This window comes from Schistocerca gregaria, chromosome 6 (assembly GCF_023897955.1).
Source record: "Schistocerca gregaria isolate iqSchGreg1 chromosome 6, iqSchGreg1.2, whole genome shotgun sequence".
Taxonomy (NCBI): Eukaryota; Metazoa; Arthropoda; class Insecta; order Orthoptera; family Acrididae; genus Schistocerca; species Schistocerca gregaria.
The window spans coordinates 452,327,779-452,348,233 of record NC_064925.1 but is presented as its reverse complement, the minus strand read 5'-3'; the positions used below and the strand labels follow the sequence as shown (position 1 = coordinate 452,348,233).

The following is a 20,455-nucleotide window of genomic DNA, read 5'->3' as shown; positions in this document are numbered from 1 at the left end:
TTGTGTCTCATATTACAATTCACCAACTTTGTTTCGATTCGGAGGTGCGACCTAAAACTTTTCTCTCCCCTTGAATTTCGAGTCTCAAATTTTAGGTGCGGCTTAGATTTGAGTAAATACGGTAGCACCTCTACTATTCAATGAGTTATTGCCTTTAGTGATAAAAATTATTTACAAATCTCCTATAACTTAACTTATTCTTACAAGAGGACCAACTATGTCTGACCACCTTAACTGTGAATAACGGCTTTCCAAGAAACCAACAAACATTGACAAGATGGCCTATCAGTCACCTATATGATGACTTGCTGAACTGCATGTAGAGGGTAGCTGCTGAGTCATCAGGTGCCCATTATTACCGCAAACAAAAAGTTTAAAAAAATGAAAAACACACACACACACACACACACACACACACACACACACACACACACACACAATATACTAAACAGGAAAGCTAAAGAAAGATCAAATGGAGAAAAATACAGTTTGAAAGAGTTCAGTGCCCTTTCAACAAAGGGGTCATTAGGCCTGGCTGGACACTGATGTGGATGGAAATCAGTCTTGTACTTCTTAAAGGAACTACCCTAGCATTAGCAATAAGTGATTTAGCAAATTATGGAAAGCTAAAATCTGCATTAAAAAATTGGACAATTCAAAGTAGTACACTAGAAGTGAAGATGGAAAACAACAAACGAGGAAATATTAAAGTTTAATGTTTCCTTGACAACAAGATCATGAGAAATGGAGCACTAGTTTAGACTGGGAAGTACGATCAGCTGTGTCCTTTCCAAACAAACCATCTTGGTAAGTGAACAATGAGGATATGGGATTGCTCTCAATAATTGTTGGATTAAATGCTGCTGTGGTACAGTATTAAGATGTTTTGCTACAATACAAATGGGAAAAAAGATTAGCAACTTATCTAGAAGAAAAAGTAGTTTTATTGGTCCCGTGTAAGTGGTACAGGAAATTACTGCTAAAGACTTCAAAGTACATGGCTATTTTACAAAGTACACATCTATTAATTGTAAACAGAATTTACACAGCAGAAACTTTATTCATGTTTTACATGCAAGTAATTGCAAACAAATCTGCTAAAATATACCACAATGTCTAAGAATCTAACATGAGTACAAAAATGTAAATACAAAATGTGCAAATACAATGTCTCCAAAGGGGAAAAGCTATCAGATTTTCTATGTTTGGACCAATTGCTTTCCAAAGTAACCCAAAGTGTTATTGTCTGTAGTTACAACATAAAATTACATTAAAAAAAAGTCATCAGTTGCTAAACAATGGCTTGCTTCCAGTACATAAAATTGTTCAGAAAGATGGAGTTAATGCTTATTCTCTTAGTGCAGCACACAATTGTATTTCTAATGCCTTCTAGACAGCAGCACCATTAACTGCTAACCTGAGCGAAGGCACATGTATTTTCACTGAAAAGTCCACAGACTCACTTTTTATGGATGAGGGAACTTTATATTAAAAATTATGGGCAATGCATGCATTTATTCTTCCATGTAACGTGTTACAATCACTGCACCATTACCACAAACATAATTGCACCAAAGTTACTTATCTAATATGACTAGAGTTCAAGAATAATGCAGCATAATAAAATTTTGTACAATTTTTTGAATTACCTTCACGAAATAGTTCACTTGCATTCAAAAATTACACATTTAAGTCATATACATTTACATGATGCAATAAGTGGAATAAAAAAGTACTGCAGAAATAAAACATCGAAGAAAGTACAGAATCCATTTACAATTCGTTGCTGAGAAACAGGTAGGATTTCCATGAGCTACACCACAACAGGGTGCCTGATGTACAGAAAAGATTTCCTTGTTTTGGCCTTGCAATAATATAGACTGAAATCTTCAGAAAAATCTTATTAATATACTAGCCTATATTGTAAGAACTTTGTATTTTGGTAGTGACACATCGCCTATGCAAGAAATGCGTGGGAGAAATTCAGGTTTAAAAATTGTAACTTTGTACACATGAGAAAACAGCATGTTTCGTTTTATTGGTAATACAAATAGCTTTTAGAAGGTATGTCCATAAGGCACTGCAGGAAGTTCTGTGCATAGAAAGAAAATATAGAGTGTGCCTGCTTATATAATACTTGTATGTTTGATTGCTATCAGTTAGTAGATACGTTTCAGAGCTGAAATTTCCTGCTGTCTTCATGATGTACAAAAATGTTTGCGTGCACATAGTTCCCCCCACTCACACACATACTTGGGGTTTGATTAAATACCAGTTTTACCTTGAAAGAAAATTATCATAATGAGCCTCACACAAAGGCCATTCGTGTAACCCGTTACAGCATGAATTTTCATTTCTGAGACAGGTCATGAAATACAGTATAAAATTTTGCTGCAAGGCTCCATCTCATTTTTCATTTCAGTGTCAACTGTTTGATCAAAGGTAAATAAATGTAAATGTCGTGTGACTAGGGCCTCGTGTCGGATAGACCATTTGCCGGGTGCTAGTCTTTCAATTTGATGCCACTTCAGTGACTTGCGCGTTGATGGGGATGAAATGATGATGATTAGGTGAACACAACAACCATTCCCTGGGCAGAGAAAATCTCCAACCCAACCAGAAATCGAACCCGGGCCCTGTGGATTGACATCCTGCCACGCTGACCACTCAGCTACCGGGGGTTGACAGATCGAAGGTGTGATGTTACTTTTTACTACTTGTAAAAATGAGATGTATTTCACACAAGTGAAATCAAATCTTGAGCAATTTACAGTTTCGATGTTGTAAGATTTTTGTTCGAAGCCTTATCTTTCTCAATGATGATGGTAATGAGATGTGGCAGTCCACTTTTGACAATATTTTTGCCCCCACAAATTTTATAAAAACTATCAGTTAAATACAACATACGTTCCTGCAAATACTTGCAGCTTTGCAAAGATCGCAAAATAACTACATCAAGACCATGATATGTCTCAGAAATCTCTTTCTTAAAACAAAAAAGGAAACTTGATATTAAGAGCAGACTTTCTACTTTATAAGACACCTCTGTTCCTACAACAGCTAATAATGCTTCAGATCTACTACATGATCATTGAGAGGGAACTGAATAACTTGCACATAATCAGCTTCAGTTTCCTCTGCTCTCTCACCAAGTGTATGGGACAATTATGTAAGGTGGAACAAATACGTAAGGTCATTCATATCCATTATCATCCTGATCATCATCATCATAATTGCCTGTACTAAAGACTTGTTAGCCTTACATCACATAGAATCATTATCTGCTATTTTCTACTTTACAGACTTATTAATCTTGCACTATACACTTTGTAACAGGTAACTAACAACTGTAACATTATCTTTTCCTGAAACACAAAGCTGGAACAATCAAATATCTCTCATTAACGAGAAGCAAAGATTGTGATTAATTCAGATACTGTGTGTTTCAGTACATGTGCCATATAATTGAAAATAGGGTGAGACAAGCAGTCCTCCATTGCAATCTAGCAGGTGCCCATGTTCTTTTGTGACTGTAATGTGTGATATGTCAAAATATGTATAGTGGACATTTAGTTATAAGTATTCACCATTACACGATCAATATGAAAGTAATGTCACTGAAAAACTACAGTTTTCACTTTACTCACTTACATAGAAATCTTAATTTTAACAACAAGAACTGGACGCTGCTTGCTGATGAGAATGAAAACTATTACTTTCAAGAAATGTCGATGCTGAAGAATGCAATCTCATTTCTAAGTTGAATAAAAAATGCATTCTATAATAAGGAAAATAATCAGTTTTGTATGATGTAATAGGATACATAAAAAAATCTACTCACCAAGTGGTGGCAGGAGAACACACACATAAAAGAAGGTTATACTTATACAAGCTTCCTGAGCCAGTGGCTCCTTTTGGCAGAAAGGTTGAAAGGGAAGAAGAGGAGTGAAGGAAAAGGATTTGATAGGTTTAGGAAAAGGGGCAGATTTCAAGAAAGTCACCCACTTTCGCAGGTCAGGGGAGACTTACCAGATGGGATGAGGAGGAAAGACGTTTAGGTTTTCAAATCTCATCCAGTGCAGTCCCCAACAATCGGTCTTTCCTTCTCATCCCGGCCTCCCTTGACCTGCAGTTCTGCGCGACTTTTCCGAAATTTGCCCATTTTCCTAAACACCACCTGTACTTTACCTTCACCCCTCTTTGTCCCCTTCTACCATTCTGCTGAAAGGAGGAGCCACTGACTGCGTAAGCTTGCATAAGTATAACCTCCTTTTATGTGCGTGTCCTCCTGCCACCACTTGGTGAGTAGATTTTTTTATCCATCCAACTACAAAAAATATATTCTGTATGAGAGATGATGACAGTGTCTAAAACAAAAGTGTTTCATACCACTTTACGCTTATTGAAGATACATTTTGCAGATCATATAAAAAGAGTACCTCTGGTACAAGTCAAATTTAGAATTAGTCTGGCAGAAAACCACAAGGGATAAAATGGCACTGTGCAAGATTAGTAACAGGTTAACCCACACCATCAGCTACATCAATGCCAGAATAATACATGCATGACCATGAAGTGTTCCAGGTAAGCCCATTAGAAGGCAATGGGGATTCAATTTATAGATGTTCAGTGACAGTACAGATTATAAAAGTAAACTGACAATGGGATTTCTGAGTCAAAGACTGAAAGCAGATTTTGTATGCTCACTCAGGACTGTGTGTTACATTCCTATTTGTAAAGCTATTACACATATTTCTCTTACGGTTTCATACTTCTCAAATACCATCAAACTCCTCATATTAACAATAAAACAAGAAGGAAAGATAAGTATAAAAAGTAGGCCCATATTAAGGTGTCTGTCTGTTCTTTACAGTAATTCAGCCATATTACATTATCCAGCTTTAAACTATGCTAGTTGGAATAGTAACCACGTGAATAAATGACAAGAACAAAAAATTACAATGACACATTCTACATTAAGAACATCCTGTGATAAGTTTGGTCTTCCTTCTACATTTGTTACATGGTTGACTGTTGGCACACATGAAATCTTGTTAAACAGCTCTGTGTCATTCAAAATTAAGAACCAATTCATCTTTGAAATGAACCACATTCCTGCATCCAACTGGTTTAGTAAGATACCAAATCACACAACTGAGTAAGCAGGATGAAAAGATTCTGGAAAGGGGGTGGAATTAATAAAAAATGTGAATTTCATTTTTAACATGAGAATGCTGTACAAGATTTTAAACCGAAAGCGATGTTGCACACTAAGTTTGATCCAGAGAATCCCATGCACAGGAAGCATTCAATACCAAATGTTAAAAGTGTCACAGCTGGGCCTGTGGTTTCGTTTTCTCACACTGTGCAGCATGTTGGTTTTCAGGGGAACAGCATAAAAATTTACCTTAACAGTTAGTTCTTTTCATAGTGAGTATGAGAATTTACTGCAAGTGACGTCTATTCATCCCTAACATTATTACAGGTTGGAAGGTCAACTTGAAGGAAAAAAATTCGTTCACATTATTTTCTTCCATTTACACATGAAAGTGAATACAATAAAATCCTTTATTATGATGTTCCCAACACATTGAAATAAGGTTTTAGTTTGCAGTACCATTGTGTCTGTAATCACAAATTCTCGGTAACAGTTCACACCCCTCACTTTTTGGAGTAATTACGTGCATTATAGATCCCAAGCAATGGATTAGTACCCCAGAGTGTCTTATGCAGTATTTGTCTTTTGAACAACAGAAGCATCTAACCTCTGTTACCGCGAGAAGTGATGCGAACACAAATTGTGTCTCATGTAAGGACAGAGTTCTGCTTGACCATTTAAGTTTTACAATTATTGCAAATAGCACAAGCACTGAAGTTACAAGAGATCACTGAAATACATATATCTATACATGTATATAAAATAGTGGATGGTTCTTCTTACTATTATCTATAATGTATACAATCACAGTATCTGAAGAGAAAGTTTACTTTTCTCTGATACCTGTCTATTTTTAAAATCCATAATCAAGAAGATTTGTTGCTTTGCACATCTTCCACAACTCATCAACAAGTGCCTCATGGTAACCTGAAAATTAACACATTTTATTAGCTGCAAATTTAGAATTCTGTTTAAGTTACACATAGTGCAAATACTATTTTAACTTCAATTCTTCTGCAAATTTGGTTTTGCAGTCACACAGTTTGACTTTAGGAGGTTGTTCCAGACAGGGCAATGAACAAAACACCTCATATCTGCAAAAGGGTTTTTGAATTCATAAGAAATAATGTGCTTCAAATTTACACTACGACAGGGGATCTCAAGTTGATTCCGTATTTCTAGATTTCCGGAAAGCTTTTGACACCGTTCCTCACAAGCGACTTCCAATCAAGCTGTGGACCTATGGGGTATCGTCTCAGTTGTCCGACTGGATTCGTGATTTCCTGTCAGGAAGGTTACAGTTCGTAGTAATAGACAGCAAATCATCGAGTAAAACTGAAGTGATATCAGGTGTTCCCCAGGGAAGTGTCCTGGGACCTCTGCTGTTCCTGATCTATATAAATGACCTGGGTGACAATCTGAGCAGTTCTCTTAGATTGTTCGCAGATGATGCTGTAATTTTCCGTCTAGTAAGGTCATCCGAAGACCAGTATCAGTTGCAAAGCGATTTAGAAAAGATTGTTGTATGGTGTGTCAGGTGGTAGTTGACGCTAAATAACGAAAAGTGTGAGATGATCCACATGAGTTCCAAAAGAAATCCGTTGGAATTCGATTACTCGATAAATAGTACAATTCTCAAGGCTGTCAATTCAACTAAGTACCTGCGTGTTAAAATTACGAACAACTTCAGTTGGAAGGACCACATAGATAACATTGAGGGGAAGGCGAGCTAAAGGTTGCGTTTCATTGGCAGGACACTTAGAAGATGCAACAAGTCCACTAAAGAGACAGCTTACACTACACTCGTTCGTCCTCTGTTAGGATATTGCTGCGTGCTGTGGGATCCTTACCAGGTGGGATTGACGGAGGACATCTAAAGGGTGCAAAGAAGGGCAGCTCGTTTTGTATTATCACGTTATAGGGGAGAGAGTGTGGCAGATATGATACACGAGTTGGGATGGAAGTCATTACAGCAAAGACGTTTTTCGTCGCGGCGAGACATTTTTACGAAATTTCAGTCACCAACTTTCTCTTCCGAATGCGAAAATATTTTGTTGAGCCCAACCTACATAGGTAGGAATGATCATCAAAATAAAATAAGAGAAATCAGAGCTCGAACAGAAAGGTTTAGGTGTTCGTTTTTCCCGCGCGCTGTTCGGGAGTGGAATAGTAGAGAGATAGTATGATTGTGGTTCGATGAACCCTCTGCCAAGCACTTAAATGTGAATTGCAGAGTAGTCATGTAGATGTAGATGTACTGTTTGAAGTGTCTTATGTAATACAGCCCATGTGTCTGCATGTCTCACCACGGATAGTCTAACTAATTTGAATATTACAGCCTGCCCATGGCATCATTGGCTGAATGGAGAAGTGTTTGCATGAAAGGTCGCTGTAGCAAGACTGACCACCACAACCTCGAATCCACCAAAAGTAAATGCAAAATATACCTACTTAAATAAAAGGGCACATAAAAATTTCCTTGCCACTTTCCTAAAAGACAGTCTTCACTCCTTCTCCACTAACTAACTATGACAAATGCCAATAACAACAAAACTAAAAAAAAAAATACCGAAGTAACTGTATACTAGACATGGCTTTAATTCAAAGAAATAGTATCTGCAGAGATTTATACTGAATAAATCAATAAAAAGATGGTACTGATCCCCCTTGGTACACAAAACAGGTCAGAATATTGTTGCTTAAAAAAAAAAAAAAAAAACACCACAAACCACACGCAACCCATTTTATGAAACGACACACATTCTCTACAATGGGTAATTTTTACTGAGGCTGTTTGCTTGACAAAATACCCACAGCAAAAGACTGGAAAGTTACACACAAATAGTCAAGACAGGAAGTAGGAGTAATCTGATGAATTGTACACACACACATCACTGGCGTCGAACTGGAATAGGATTTTGGAGTCCATATTGCATTCGAACGTTATGAATTACCTCAACTAAAATGATCTATTGATACTGTCAGACTGGATTCAGAAAATATTGCTCTTGTGAAAAACAACTGGGTCTTTAAACAATGGAAATGGAAATGCCAGGTTGGAATGTCAACAATGTAAGGAAAGGAAAAATTGCTACTTAGCATAATGATTACTTCTTAAGTTGAGTACAGACACAATTAAAAGACACTTGCACATTAACTTTTGGCCACAGCCTCCATCCGAAAAGGAAAGAGAAACACACACTATTCATTCACAATGAATTTTTAGCCTACAAGTTGGCTCATTTCCAACTATACAATGGAGGATGCAGGCAATAGTAGTTGAGCTGATTGGACATGTTATTAGCAAGTCACATAGTAATACTCTCGGCTTTGATGCGTAAAAGCTCTTTGGATGGGACATTAATCAAGATGACATGCCCTAGATAAACCATGCTTTCCACACAATTCTGTCAGTGACACAAGAAATAGTGACAGAATCTGCACATATTTGATGAGTACTCCAGGGGGTGAAAGGTAAAACAAATGCCACAGAAGACAAATTTGCAGCATTTCATCTTGGTAACAAATAGCAAATTACAGTCTGCAGCTAATATTTAGGAATGGATACTACAAAGCATCAGAAATCCATAGTAACTGGGTCTCATTTTGGATATGTTGCTTAACTACCAGCACTATCTTTGGAAAATAGCTGCAAAAGTGAAAATCTATGATAATTTGAGCAAAATCTAACAGTAAGTTTGTGGTGATCCAATGAAAAAAAACTCTGAGAATGGTAACAATGGCCTTCAGCTGAGCGTCGTTCATCTGTACGGGTCCACAGTCCTTATATTCAGCTAGTGGATGCTCAGCTCTGACAAGCGGAACTCCCACTTCTGCTAACATTTGATGCTATGTATTGCTCTGCTTCACTCAAGAAGACATCCAGCTCTCACTTTGTTATGGATAAGAAACCAGATATGATCGAACAAGATTTTTATAAACTGTCTGAAATTTGTCGACCATCCTGTGAAAATGCCATGCGCCTGTTATCCAGCCCTTTCAATCCTGTGACTGCCATGAAATTGGAAGGAGCATCTTCATTCCAGCATGGCCACTTGTGTGTCGAAAACCAAGCTTTCAACCTTTCTCGCACAAACTCAACCACATGAAGAGTTCAACAGGAGGACCTGCTGTTAATCTCCACAGTGGCAGGTGTTACTGGATGGGCCTGCATTGGGTTAGCTACGTAGTGAATAAGTAGGTGGATAACCTGGACAGTGTCTTCACTTTTACCATTTTGTTACTTTAGTGGTTGTTTGTAATAGTTAATGTACTTTTTTGTTTGTCCAAGGGCATAAAATGCTAAATAATAATTCTCCCCTTATTACTTGGTGTAGTAACACAGTGGAACCTCGCATAATTCATTCCAGAAGCTTACTAGAAGAGTGAACCACTCATTACGCAAAACAATTGTATATAAATTAATGTAAAATATGATGTGTTCCATGCAGAAAAAGTACTAAAAATTATTCATGCTATTTATTCAAAGAAAATTACACATACAGTAACATGCACTTTATTATTCATGATACATAAGTAATTCCTTTTTACTAAGAAGCTATCTATAGTCATTTGTTTCTGCCGACGCTTCAACACTTGGCAAAAATGAGGCACAGCATTATTGTCAATTGCATTTGCAGTACGTGTAGCCACTGCTTTATTGGGGGTGGGGGGGTGTTTTTCAATGTACAATACAACCGATTCCCATGCTTTCAGCATTTCTCTTAATGTGCCAGAACACTGCTGCTTCACTGTTACTGCCTCCTCCTCCTCCTCTTCTAAAGGACTCCTCTGCACAACTTCATGCTGTGAAACACACTGCAACTCCATAAGCTCTTCGGTGGTCACTTCTTGGCTGTGATATCACTGTTATCCACTTCTAGTCCAATGCTCTTCGCCAAAGACACAATCTCATTGACTACAGGCTCCACAGATACTAACCCTAATGCCTCAGAATCACATTCGACAACACACTCTGTTCAAAGCTTCTTCCAAGCAGAAGTGAGAGCTCTCTTAGTAACTCATTTCCATGTATTTTTGATCATCTTGATGCAGGCAAAAAAAGTTGAGGTGATATTTCCTAAACTTTCTGAGCGTTAGATTGGTAGCTTTAATCAACTCAAAGCAATGCTCGAAGAATGCTTTAGTGTTGGGAGGCAGAAACTGGTTGGTGATGAACTGAAATTCTTGATGGAGGTGGTCTTGTGGGCCTGGAAATGGGTATGAGTGTTGTCCATACCAACCAAGACATGGAGTGACCGATTCATCTCAAGCAAGGACTAAAGAATTCATTGATTCAATCACAAAACTATTGGACCTCCACATCACATTTAAACTGCTCTTCTGGATTTTAACACTTCTTGGAGGGTCCTGGAGTTTCTGAATGGTAAACAAGTGGCAGTTTAATTTTCAAACTGCCGCTTACACTGGCACAGATTAGTGGTTTGAAATGGTCTTTCATTGGCTTGTAATGAGGCAAGGCATACTCCTCCATTGTTACCAGGTGTAGAAATATGAAACCAGAATTTCCCTATAGATGGTGCTAGCCATCAGTGTAGGGCCCATGAGACAACACTTGCAGCACCATCTGCTTCCTGTAACAGCTGACGAAGAATGTCCATACCCAGTAAGGCAAGTTCCATACATTGGTATCTGTTTCAAACCCGTAATCATGTGGAGTTGTGCACCTACGAACTACAATTCGCGGACTGCATTGGTTTTCTGCTATGATTTGAAGAAAACTGCTGCAGAATCACATCAAATGTTTGTCTAAGATTTAGGTGAACTTGCTCTTGGGAAAACACAGTGTTTCGAGAGGTTCAAAAAGTTCAAAAGTGGGGATTTTGACATGAGAAACTACTGGATGAAGATGATACTCAAACTCAACAGGAACTCTGGGAACAATTGAATGTGATGCAGAAAGCCATTTCTCTTTGGTTAAAAGCTATGGGAAAGGTGCAGAAAGTGCAAAAATGGGTTCCACATAAACTGAATGAAAGACAGCAATCAAATCTAAAGACCACTAGTGAAATGCTGCTCGCCAGATACAAACGAAAGTCGTTTCTTCATCGAATAGTGACAGGTGATGAAAAATGGTTCCTAAGCATCATAAATCATGGATGAATCCAGGCAAACCATCGACATCCACTGCAGGCCAAATCGCTTTTGAAAAAAAGACAATGCTCTGTGTTTGGTAGGATCACAAGGGTCTCATCTAATATGAGGTGTTACAACCTGGTGAAACTGCTAACACTGATTGCTACCAACAGCAAATGTTTGATCTAAATCGAGCATTATGTGCAAAATGACCAGACTATGGAAAAAGGCAACAAAAAGTCATACTGATCCATGATAACGCCCTATCACACACACAAAAATGGGTCAGGGAAATGATCAAGGCATTCAGCCTGAAAATACTAGGGCATGCAGCTTATTCTACAGACTTGGCTCTATCTGATTATCATCTATTTGCATCACTGGAACATGCTCTCGCTGAACAACACTTCAATTTGAATTTGCATGAAAATGTACGAAAATGGCTCACTGACTGGTTCGCTTCAAAAGAAGATTATTTTGAATTAAATTGTGTTTATCAGTTTCAAACAACAGATGTGTAATTATTGCAACCAAATTCTGGTTTCATATTTCTATACCTGGCATAAAGGTACACTTCGGCACCTTTTTCCAGAACAGACCCATTTCATCACAATTAAAAACCTGTAACCATCAGAATCTAAGGGCATCTTGAAGTTGCTCATGGAGTTCTCTGCTACCTTTGTGTCAGAGCTAGCTGCTTCACTGTGCTTCACAATGTTGCGGATGCCAGTTCTTCTCTTCTCTTCTCTTTAAATTCTCGAGTCACCCATGGCTTCCCTTAAATGCTTCTTCACCTGCTGATGATCGTGGCATCTGGTTAACAAAGTCGGCGAAAATCATTCTTGCCTTCTCACAAACGATGTTTTCGTTAACAGTGTCACCTTGCGATTGCTTTTCATTTATCCATATAAGGAGCAACCTTTCAACACCACCCAGAATATGACACTGTTGTTTAGATACTCCTGTCACACCCTTTGAAGCATCTATCTCCTCAATATTGCCCTTGTTCTTGAGGACAGTGCAAATACTTGATGTAGACTGATTGTACATGCATGCTAAATCAGGAACACTTGCGCCTCGTTCACGCTTTTTAATGATTTTACGTTTCATTTCTAAGGTCATTTTCTTTCTATTACAGTTCTCTTTCTGTTACAGTTATCGTTGGGGACATTTCTATGGAGATTATTAAGATTTGTACACAAAAATCGCTGTGTGAACACAAGTTTAGAAAAATATGTGTTCACAAGCTTCACTAAGATCACAGCAGAAAGAGCACTAAACCCGGACATTGTTCACATCTGTTGCTGACAATGAAAGATGTTCATATTGTTGAACATTTCCCCAATGTGCACGAACGGCTGGTGAGGTCACACTAAGTCATCATCACTCATTATGAGAAACGTTGCTCATCAAGTGAGTCATTTTTTGCTCATTGTGCCAATTGCGTGTTATGGAAGGTGCTCGTTAAGTGAGGTTCCACTGCAATTGTAATGTTATACAGACACAATATCAGAAGTAGCACCAACCAAATTTAATTCTCCGTCCACAATAACATCAAATGAATGACAGAACAGTATGAAGTGTCCTAACTATAGAACACACAAATATATAGTCTCATAGGTGAGCATACAATAAGCAAGTAAACATAAGTGAGGCTGAGCACACTGGGCTTATATTAGGGTGCTGTGCACATGGCTTGCTGCGACACCTGTCCAGGTTGTGAGACAGTCTCTCTAGGCCGGCTGTGGATGTGCTTGTATCGTGTGCTGTTTGATTGTACACACTCACACTATAGTGTTACAACAGTAACCTCCTTGGTTTGTTACTACCTGTAACAAAGTGAGGCTTTACATTGTTACTGAGCTTTCACCCATAAACCTGCACATTGCTTGTGCTCTCAAATACTTTTTTTTTTAAAAAATTGATGAATAACAAAGTTCAATCTTTATCTGCAATGTAATGAAACCTATAAGATGTAATAGGTTACTACCACTTAATTATAACTTCACTGAACTGTTATGTATAACATTACTTAATTGTAAAAATAATGTTGACAAGGATGAAAATCAAGAAATCTGAAGAGCCCTTGAACATTATACACTAGCCATAGCCAATCAAAAGTATCCAGACACCTAGTAGTGGACATTAATATGGAGAGAGGCTGACGGGGGTGTCCATACTTCACCTTCACGAAGGCTGGTACTCTAGTGGGGACATTTTGAATGAAATGGATGAATGACTGTGGAGGGGCAGCAGCACATTCTTCCTCACGAACAAGGTAGTGATGCTAGACATTGGGGTATGGAGTGAAGTCGACATTCTAACTCGTCCCAAAGCCACTCTGTTTCAGGTACATTATTGTCCACAAACCATTGCTTCACAGGTGCTGCTTCATGACAGGACACAGTGTCATGTTGATGCAATCAAGAATAATCTTCAGAATGTTTCTCTACTGTAGATAGTACACAATGCTGTAAAATGTGTTCATATCTTTTTGTTTCTGCATTTAGTGTTTCTTCAAGGCTAATAAGGTGACCACACTCTAACCACGAAAAACACCCCTCCGCCCCTGTGTCATTATATCACCTCTGTACTGCTCAATTGGCATTACACAGTTTTTCCAGGCGTTTGCCAAACCTAAACTCCTCCATCTGATTGCCACAGGTATAGTGTTATTCAACATCAAATCGCCAAATTTCCAAACATTTTCCTGCTTAACCGTCACGGATTTCGATGAAATTTTATTTGAACATTTGCACATGTCTCCAATAAACCGTGGTACACTTTAACATTCATTGAAGCAATACTGTCCAAGATATAGTCACTTGTTTGACTCCATACATTACTGAGCACAGTGAGTGGGAATTTCTATGCGAATTTTAACTGTTATATCTCTAAGAACAAAAATGTAAAGAATTTTATGAGTGATGTTCAGACAGAAAATTTTTAGCAAAATTGTTCGAAAAAATTTCAAATTTTGGCTTTTTACTGTATCTATGTGATTATAAGACGAGTTTCTCCCCCCCCCCCCCCTTCCCCAGTTCATCATTTGAAAAATAAGAGGTCATCTCATATTCACAGATTAATCTATTGCCGCTGACGTTAATGCTTTACATTGTTTAACAGATTAATATAGGGATCCACAAAACAAAATGCCTTTGATTACCCAGTGTGTGTTAACAATGCTAGATAATTTGAATCAAAGTTATGCTTGAAAACCGCTGCACAAAAAAATATAAACTCCAGATTCTTACATCGTGTAAAATTAATGCATGCTGAACATGAAAATTAATACGCAACTGCTTGGCAGCACAAGGATACAACCTTTCACACACCTATTATTTTCCAATAATCTGCAAATTAGTCAAAAATATGATTATTTTTGTGAAAAGGTTGAACCAGGGCAAAATCAACGCTTCTCTTATAAAAACCATTTTCTATTACCTAAAACTTCAAATCCAGACTGACTTGAAACAAGTGTTTTAGGAGCACCCCCCCCCCCCTTCCACTCCTGGAACAATGGGTTTAATTTCCCACATGGGCTAGTAATGTTGCATAAACTGAGGCAACGAAGCTGCAAAAATCACACTGCGAATAAAATTTTAGCTTTGGATTCTTATGTCTCATTGATTAAAGGCATCATAAACCTGAAACTTATGACATCACAACTTAGAAACACAGTTTTCCAATAAAAAATATCATTCATGTACTGCTTTTCAAAAGTTTACAAAATCAATTCAGACTTGCTTTTTGTAAAAATAACAAAAATAGATCACTTTCAATTTCCTTTTAGGAAATGTGTTTCCCATAATTGATTTCAAACTAATCACAGTTGTAAAGAGCTTGTTTTCAAACACCCAGAAAATTACTTTTGATTTTCCAAAAAACTCTAACAGTCCCTGAAAATGGCGGACAAATATGAGGGAATGTACTACAGCAACAGGCTACATGGAGCAATTAGTGGTCCATTCTTTGGTCTATGTTTTGTTGCATGTGGTTCGTATTTTTAAACTGACCAGGAATATCTCACTTTATTGAGCTGGTCTGTGGTGACATTGTCACTACCAATTCAAGAACATGAAGCAGTAACCCCACTGCCATAGGAATCACACAGTACCAGTCACTGGTGTGTTTCAGAAGAAAGTCTGTAATTTGGTTTCTTAATTTAGGTCCCAAAAAGTTTGCTGAAAATTATTAGTTTTCTGTTAAACATGCTGCTCAAGGCTTTCATTAGAAAAAATCGCAAGCTACATTACATCCTTTTTAGATTATTATGTCAATGAGAGCATGTGGCTAACTGTTAGTTGTTGCATTACTTCAGATCACTTGATTGACTTTTTGTCGAATTAAACATAGATAACAAAAGTAAATTATTTTAGTGACTCCTCAGCTGCACAACATAAAAGTTATAAGAATTTTGTCCAAATTGTTCAAATGGTTAAAATGGCTCTGAGCAATATGGGACTCAACTGCTGTGGTCATCAGTACCCTAGAACTTTAGAACTACTTTAAACCTAACTAACCTAAGGACATCACACACAGCCATGCCCGAGGCAGGATTCGAACCTGCGACCATAGCAGTCGCACAGTTCTGGACTGCGCGCCTAGAACCGCGAGACCACCGTGGCCGGCATTTGGTAAGGAATGAACTTTTTTGGTACCAACCACAGGAAACTCCGTTTCATGGGGCTGGTGGAGCAAGGGACTGGCTTCTTGTGCAAGCCTAAAAAGGCCAAAAGATCTATTCAACTTTTGCAACCAAAATGTACGACATCATATATATGTATAGGCTCCAAAATAAGACATGCAAGAAAACAAAAGTTTAAAGAAGTAAGATGAGGGGAAAACCGGACAGTAGCCAGTGTGAGACACCATCCTCAATTGGTATCGCATTACTTGAGCTTGGTTTGTATCAGCAAAGTACGTACTGACACAATACATTTTGTTGCTCAAGTATGTATTGCAGCCTTATTAAGACTGAAATTGACGGAGTTGTTACCCGGCTATTATGTTGCCTGTATGTACAATAATGAATGATGGGTCAGCATCATTATTGACATATCAACATAACAAATGATGTGCTGAGAAAATTTGTGCATGTTCATGGTCATTCATTTTACTGGCCTGAAAGACAGGACGCTTGTCAGGTACCATAACACCACCCCATTTCCACGCACTCTTTTCTATCAGTATCATCATGTGGTTGATAGTATCAATTTCAAAAAACAAACTTCAAAATGTGGCTGAAAAAGTTTGGAAAATGTAAACTGTAACACTGAGAAGTTTAAAATGAATATTACTTTTTGCTTGCCACCTACGTGAGATATGCCTACAGATTTGAGAATTGTAGATAGGGTACTTAGCAAATGGCTTTGGAAGCAGACAGGTAGCACCATATGGCTTTGGAACATAAATTTGGAAACCAAATTACAATCTTGGGAACCTGGTTGAAGATGCCCCCTCCCTGCACTGCCCACAAGGCTGGTATTGTGTGACCCATACGACGATGAGAGCCGGTTCATGTTCTTGAACTGTTAGTGACAATGTTACCATAGACCAATGCAATATAGTGAGATATTACTTGCCAATTTAAAAATAAAAACCACAGGCAATGAAACATGGGCAACTGGTCACTGCAATGTAGCCTGTTGCTGTGCTATGAGGGCTATCCACAAAGTACATTATGTTTTGGAATTAAAAATAAATAAAGTATTGGATTTTTTTAAAATTAGATACAGATGAAAGCCACACTTAAATACTACTTTTCTACATAGTTGCCATTTAAATCAAGGCACTTTATCATACTGATGGATGAGCTTGGAAATTCCTTCATCATAAAATTCGGCCGCCTGAGTCTTCAACCACGTGGTTACCTCTTCTTGAAGCTGTGTGTCGTCATCAAAACGCTGCATAGCCAACCACTTCTTCATTCCTGGGAATAAGTGGAAGTCGCTCAGTGCCAGGTCGGGACTGTACGACGGATGAGGAAACAACTCCCACTTAAAAGATTCGAGAACTTCACGAGCGGCATTTGCCGTGTGGGCCTGGGTGTTGTCGTAAATCAGCAAGATCTTTGAGCCCAACTTTCGCCTGTGCTTGTTTTGTATTGCTCTTCTGAGGTTGTGCAGAGTTTGGCAATACCTTTGAGACTTTATTGTAGTGCCTCTTTCCAGGAAATCCACACACCTTTTCTGTCCCAAAAGAGGTAACCACGTGGTTGAAGATGCAGGCGGCCGAATTTTACGACGAAGGAATTTCCAAGCTCGTCCATCGCTACCGTAAGTGCCTTAATTTAAATGGCAACTATGTAGAAAAGTAGTATTTAAGTGTGGCTTTCATCTGTATATAATAAAAAAATTCCAGTACTTCATTTATTTTTAATTCCAAAACGTAATGTACTTTGTGGATAGCCCTCGTACATTCCCTCAAATTTGTCCATCATTTTCAGGTATTGCTAGTTCATACTGGAAAATCAAATACGGTTTCCAAATGCTTGAAAATATTCTCTTTCAAACTGTGATCACTTTGAAATCAATTGTTGAAAATATATTTTCTAAAAGGAAATTGAATGTGATCTATTTTTGTAATTTTTACGAAAATCATATTTGAACTGGTTTTGAAGGAATTTCGAAAGCAGCAAGTGAATGATATTTTACAATGGAAAATTTTATGTTGCAAAGTAGTTGTCTCCAAAGTTTCATGATTATCATGCCTTTAATCAATGGATACAATAGGCCAAAGTTACAACTTTTATTCACAGTGTGATTTTTCTGTCTACTTTGCCTCAATGTTTGTAGCACTGTTAACCCACATTGGAAATTAAACCCACTGTTCTGAGGGGGAGTGGTCTGTTGTTTCAAGAGAGACTGGTTTTGAAGCTTTAATAGAAAACAGTATTTGTAAAGTAAGTGTTAATTATAATTTTTTTAGCTTTTCACAAAAATCATCAACTTTCTGATCAATTTGTCTGTTACTGGAAAGCAGTATGTGAATGAAATTTTGTATTCTTGTTCCTGTACTGCCAAGCTACAGCATATTAAATTCCACATTCAGAACATGTTTATTGTATGACATATAAGAGTCTGAAGTTCATATTTTTTTGTTCTGTAATTTTCATTCCCAAATATGATTCAAATTATTTCAAATTATCTAGTATTGTCATCCTGTGTTGTATAATCAATTACACTTTGTTTGCAGTTCAAACCATAGTTTTTCTAATGAGCCCAGTTTGGAGAGTTTTATGGAACACAGTCTTTTTTGCAAAATCAGCTCAAAAATACCACATTTTTTACTTTCTTAAAAGATCTTCAACTTTGCATTTAATGTATTCAGGTTTGGGACGTGATACTTAATAGAACTTTATATTTGAGAACCTTGTGTTGTCAGGTTTCCACATGCCAAGTTTCACATTTGTCATACCTTTACACCGTGAGATATAAAAAGACAAACTTTAAAATTTTTCTGGTGCTGATTTTTTCTGGTAATTTTGCCTAAAATTTTCTGGCTGAATTTCACTCGGAAAACTCTTTTCATTATTGTTGTTAATAGAACATAAAGTTGTACTAGATGGCAAAATTTTATTTCTTTCAACAAAACATTACATGAGATGTAACAGCTCAAGAACATAAATTCACACTCGCTCTGTGTAAAGTTACACACAGAATCAAACAATTGCCTGTATTTCAGTCAGTACTGCTTTGGTGAATGTTTAACTTTGCCAACATTCATTGGGGCATCTGTGAATAAAATTTCAATGAAATCTGAGATGGGTGAGCAGGGAGGCCTAGGTAAGTTGATGTGGAATGACCACCAAGCATAGCTTAGCACTGACAACAAAACTGTGTGTCTTAGAAGAAGCCGCTTGGCTATTGTGCCCCATTCTTTTTTAACTTCCTACACACTGTCACTGAGCTAGCTGCACTGCTGGTAGCACTTGGGAACTCACAGCTGATTTGTTCCACTGATTTCAGGTGATTTTTTTTTACAAACACCCTCTGCAATGTTCAATGGTCCCTGTACATGACGTCTGTCTGGCCATGGTTTGGTTGTAGCTTATCATTCATTTTTGATTTCACTATCATTTCACCAACTGTTGACTTTGGCAGCTTCAGATGGGGTTGAAATGTTCCCAGTGGGTTTGTTACTCAGGTGATATCAATTGCCAAGTCATGACCATTATAATTACCTGGCCTGTTATGCTACTGAGCAAGCTGGTGGGTGTGTTGGACCTTCCATCGAGCTACGGACCCCCCTGAAGATGTCTCCCGCATTCGGAGACAAAATGTTGAGAAATGACACAGAATTCATCAACCGACCACGTCACAATAGCCTGGATAATTATAATGGACATGATATTTCCGGCCGTGAAAGTCTACATTTTAGTAATTGCCAAGTCTTTGTTTAAAGTCACTGCACTCTCCTGACCAACCTATTCTGCTCTTACTGCTTCTCTACATGGTGCATTAGCCTCTCGTGATATCTGGTGATCAACTGTGCGTTACATTTTTGGGCGTCACAATGTTTTAGTTCATTGTAACAGTATATAGTGCATAATTTACCATATAAATATTTTGTATAATAATTAATGCCAACTTACCTCACACTTTGTAATATCACGATGTACAACGTTTCATACATAGTACAGGCGAACTTTTGAAGTTGACACAAGCATATCATCATCAAAGAACTTCGTTTCAATGACCACATTGCCACTGAAAGAGAAATTCATAGTGGATTTATGAACACAATACAATCACTGTTTATCTCTCTCTCTCTCACACTCACACAGAGAGAGAGAGGGAGAGAGAGAGAGAGAGAGAGAGAGAGAGAGAGAGAGAGAGAGAGAGAGAGAGAACAGAAATTTTGGGTGGAACAGAAACAATGGAATAGGTAAAAGACCACAATACACAATGTAGGTGTGGGTAGATAAGGTTAACACTTCTGGGGTTTTCTCGATGCAGTTGATTAATATTGTGGTTCTGGGTGTTCTGTTGACTTGTTTTCTTCATTGAATGCATAGGAAGAGGACAGCTGGATTAGTCATCGAAATATTGTGCATAAAATGGAAACAGCGTCTCGGCAGAACACATGGAAGCACACTATTATAGTTAAACTGCTGCTCAGCTATTAAGTTTACTCTTGTCTACAAGGTGTGGATACAACAACATGCAGATACATTCTCAGAGTGCTATGCCCTGATTT

The 20,455-nt window shown here is 37.9% G+C and overlaps 1 protein-coding gene across 1 annotated transcript in view; it reads right to left on the bottom strand.

Moving 5' to 3' along the window:
* Positions 1-921: 921 nt before the first annotated feature.
* Positions 922-20,455, bottom strand: part of LOC126278168 (retinal rod rhodopsin-sensitive cGMP 3',5'-cyclic phosphodiesterase subunit delta) — a 42,206-nt gene continuing 22,672 nt past the window's right edge. Inside the window, exons 5-6 of the mRNA XM_049978063.1 lie at positions 19,851-19,965; positions 922-6,085 (exon numbers count right to left, since the gene is read on the bottom strand). Of these exons, the coding sequence (XP_049834020.1) occupies positions 19,884-19,965 (82 nt within the window). The 3' untranslated portion in view covers positions 922-6,085; positions 19,851-19,883. The remainder of the gene's footprint in view (positions 6,086-19,850; positions 19,966-20,455) is intronic.